This window comes from Asparagus officinalis, chromosome 5, assembly GCF_001876935.1.
Source record: "Asparagus officinalis chromosome 5, Aspof.V1, whole genome shotgun sequence".
Classification (NCBI taxonomy): domain Eukaryota; kingdom Viridiplantae; phylum Streptophyta; class Magnoliopsida; order Asparagales; family Asparagaceae; genus Asparagus; species Asparagus officinalis.
This window is the reverse complement of record NC_033798.1, coordinates 5,709,057-5,711,686: the sequence shown is the minus strand read 5'-3', so window position 1 is coordinate 5,711,686 and position 2,630 is coordinate 5,709,057. Positions and strand designations below refer to the sequence as shown.

At 34.3% G+C, this 2,630-nt stretch overlaps 1 protein-coding gene across 1 annotated transcript; it reads left to right on the top strand.

Annotated features, from left to right (window-relative positions):
- Window positions 1,843-2,615, top strand: LOC109842904 (26S proteasome non-ATPase regulatory subunit 14 homolog). The gene is made up of 2 exons (XM_020411813.1): window positions 1,843-2,170; window positions 2,249-2,615. Exons 1-2 carry the CDS (start codon window positions 2,041-2,043, stop codon window positions 2,428-2,430), a joined length of 312 nt encoding a protein of 103 aa, XP_020267402.1. The 5' UTR covers window positions 1,843-2,040; the 3' UTR covers window positions 2,431-2,615.

Here is a 2,630-nt window from a genome sequence, read left to right as displayed (position 1 = left end):
TGAGGTTATGCCGGGGTCAACTTCTATGCCTACATCATCGTATCATGCTTCATCTTCATCCTCTTCCTCAACGCCGTATTCCAAAAAGTCAACGACATCCGACACCGAGAAAAAGCTCGGCCAGTTCTTCATGCATCAAATTGCTAATGACACTTCTTCCGCTTATGGCGAGGGTTTCAGAAGAGCAAATAAAGCTGTTAATAAGTACGGACTTCGTCGGACTCTGGATCATATTCGACTCACAGGGAGTTTTCCTGTGTGAGTCAGTTCCTTGAGGTTGAGGATTGGTGGTCTTAGTGTGCTATAAGGATTTATTTTTTACTTGTGTCCTTATGGTCATATATTATTTGTTTCAAATTGTGATGATTGATAATTGTAATGGCAATTGATTGTAATTTCCCTTGATGTTAAACCAATAATAAGGGGACTTATAGGGCGGGCATCTCTTTGAATTTTTTATGGAGAATGTTGAAAGTCCCTTGTACCGTACAAAAACTCTGAAGTTGTGGTGAGAGTGCTAATGATTATATTTTTATTCTCTAACAGATCATTGCAGTGGACTGTTTCTTTCATGAGCTAAAAATTAAACCTAGCGATATTTTCTTTTAAAAAAAAATATGTTTTTAAATATATGACCTTTGGGATCTCAAGGCCTTTGAATAAGGGTCTTAAGAGTCAAATAGACTACAGGTTCTTCTTTTTTTTTTTTTTTTGGAAAACTCATGAAAGTTTAAAGAGAATTCAAATCATTAGCCTGAATCTCACTAAGGAGAAGTTCAAAATAAGAATTCAACCATGAATTGGGAACAATATTGTGAGCACTAACATTAGTAAGAGAATGTGCTACTTTGCTTTCTTCCCTATGAGACTTACGGTTTTTCTTTTAAAGGGATTGGTTTACGTTTATCTATGAGAAGCTCCCACGCTCAATGAGAGTGATATTTTTGAAAGTGAAAAAACCCCTCAATCATGTATCCTTCTGGTAGAATTCATCCTCTTAAGAAAAAACTAAAAGTTAATACCAAACTAATTCACCCACTGATATTTTCTTTTTCACTTTTTTAAATATTGAATATCTCCTTTCCTATTCCAACAATTTTTGCATATTATGAGGTCAAAATATTTTAAACTTTTATATACCAAAATAATCACGGAAAATCTCCCTAAACTAAATCTTATGTCTATTATAACTGTTGGGCCTGTTTCTTAACAAAAGAAATCTCCACAATCAAATTGTTCCCATTTGTGAAAAACAAAACACCATACGTTTTTGCCAAAAACAAAACGCTATGCGTTTGGAAACCATGGTGTTTTACTTATTTTCATGGTGTTTTTGCCAAAAACAAAACACCATGCGTTTGGAAACCATGGTGTTTTTTGAGCTAAATCATCCTCAAACAAAAAACACAACACTTATTTCAAAACACCTAAAATGTGTTTTTAAGTTTGCTGTTTTGGTTTTGAATTTGAGAATGTGTTAATATAATATCTAATATAATATATTAAATATAATTAATATAGAGTTATTATCAACATGCTTATTATGCTATTACAATTTTATACTGTATTATATTTAATATTTTTAATACTATAATAATATAAACTAAATATTATAATATTTTATTTATAATATATTTTATTATAATTAATATATAATATATTAATAATATGTTTAATACTAATATTGTAATGAGTCAAATTAGTATTGATCAAAAATACTTTACATGATATTTTAAAAATATTTTAAGGGAAAAACATAACATCATGCTGTTTTTTTTTACAAAAACATAACAAAGAAAACAAAATGGTACCCGAAGGAAGCCTATCACGGGTGGCTTTTCTGTCAAATTTTCAATCGGACTTCGGGTTGAAACTCTCAGACTCCGATCAAGATCCAACCTCTTCCCTTTTTCTTTCTCCTCAAGCTTTAACCAAAATCCCATAAAATCCTTAGCTGAAGAAAATTTTTTTTTTAAAAAAAATTAGGGTTTCAAAATTTAGATCCTCTCCGTTCAAATCAACGAAACCTAAAATTCTCCAATGGAGAGATTACACCGTATCTTCTCCGGCGCCGGCGGCATGGGCCACCCGCCGACGGACTCGCCTCTCCTCGACTCATCGGAGCAAGTCTACATCTCATCTCTCGCCCTTCTCAAGATGCTCAAGCACGGTAAGTAGAATCACAATACTCAATTTGTGTGGATCTAGGGTTTTGGCTCTAAGTTGAAATCTAGGGTTTTGATTGCAGGGAGAGCTGGGGTTCCGATGGAGGTCATGGGGTTGATGCTTGGAGAGTTTGTCGACGAGTACACGGTGAGAGTCGTGGATGTGTTTGCGATGCCGCAGAGCGGAACTGGGGTTAGCGCTGAGGCTGTTGATCATGTGTTTCAGACTAATATGCTTGATATGCTCAAGCAAACTGGAAGGTAATCAAATGAAAGGTTGTCTTTTTAGGTGTCTTTTAATTTAAATCTGCTTTCTTTGGGCAGAAATTTATCCTGGTGATACCCTTTAGTTTTATCCTGATAGTTTTCGGTTCTATTGTGATATCTTTCTAGTTCTTGTGTTGCTCTTAATTTTATTGAGAAATCCTCCCACGACCCGCTTGCCCAAATTTCGGCTAAATGTGA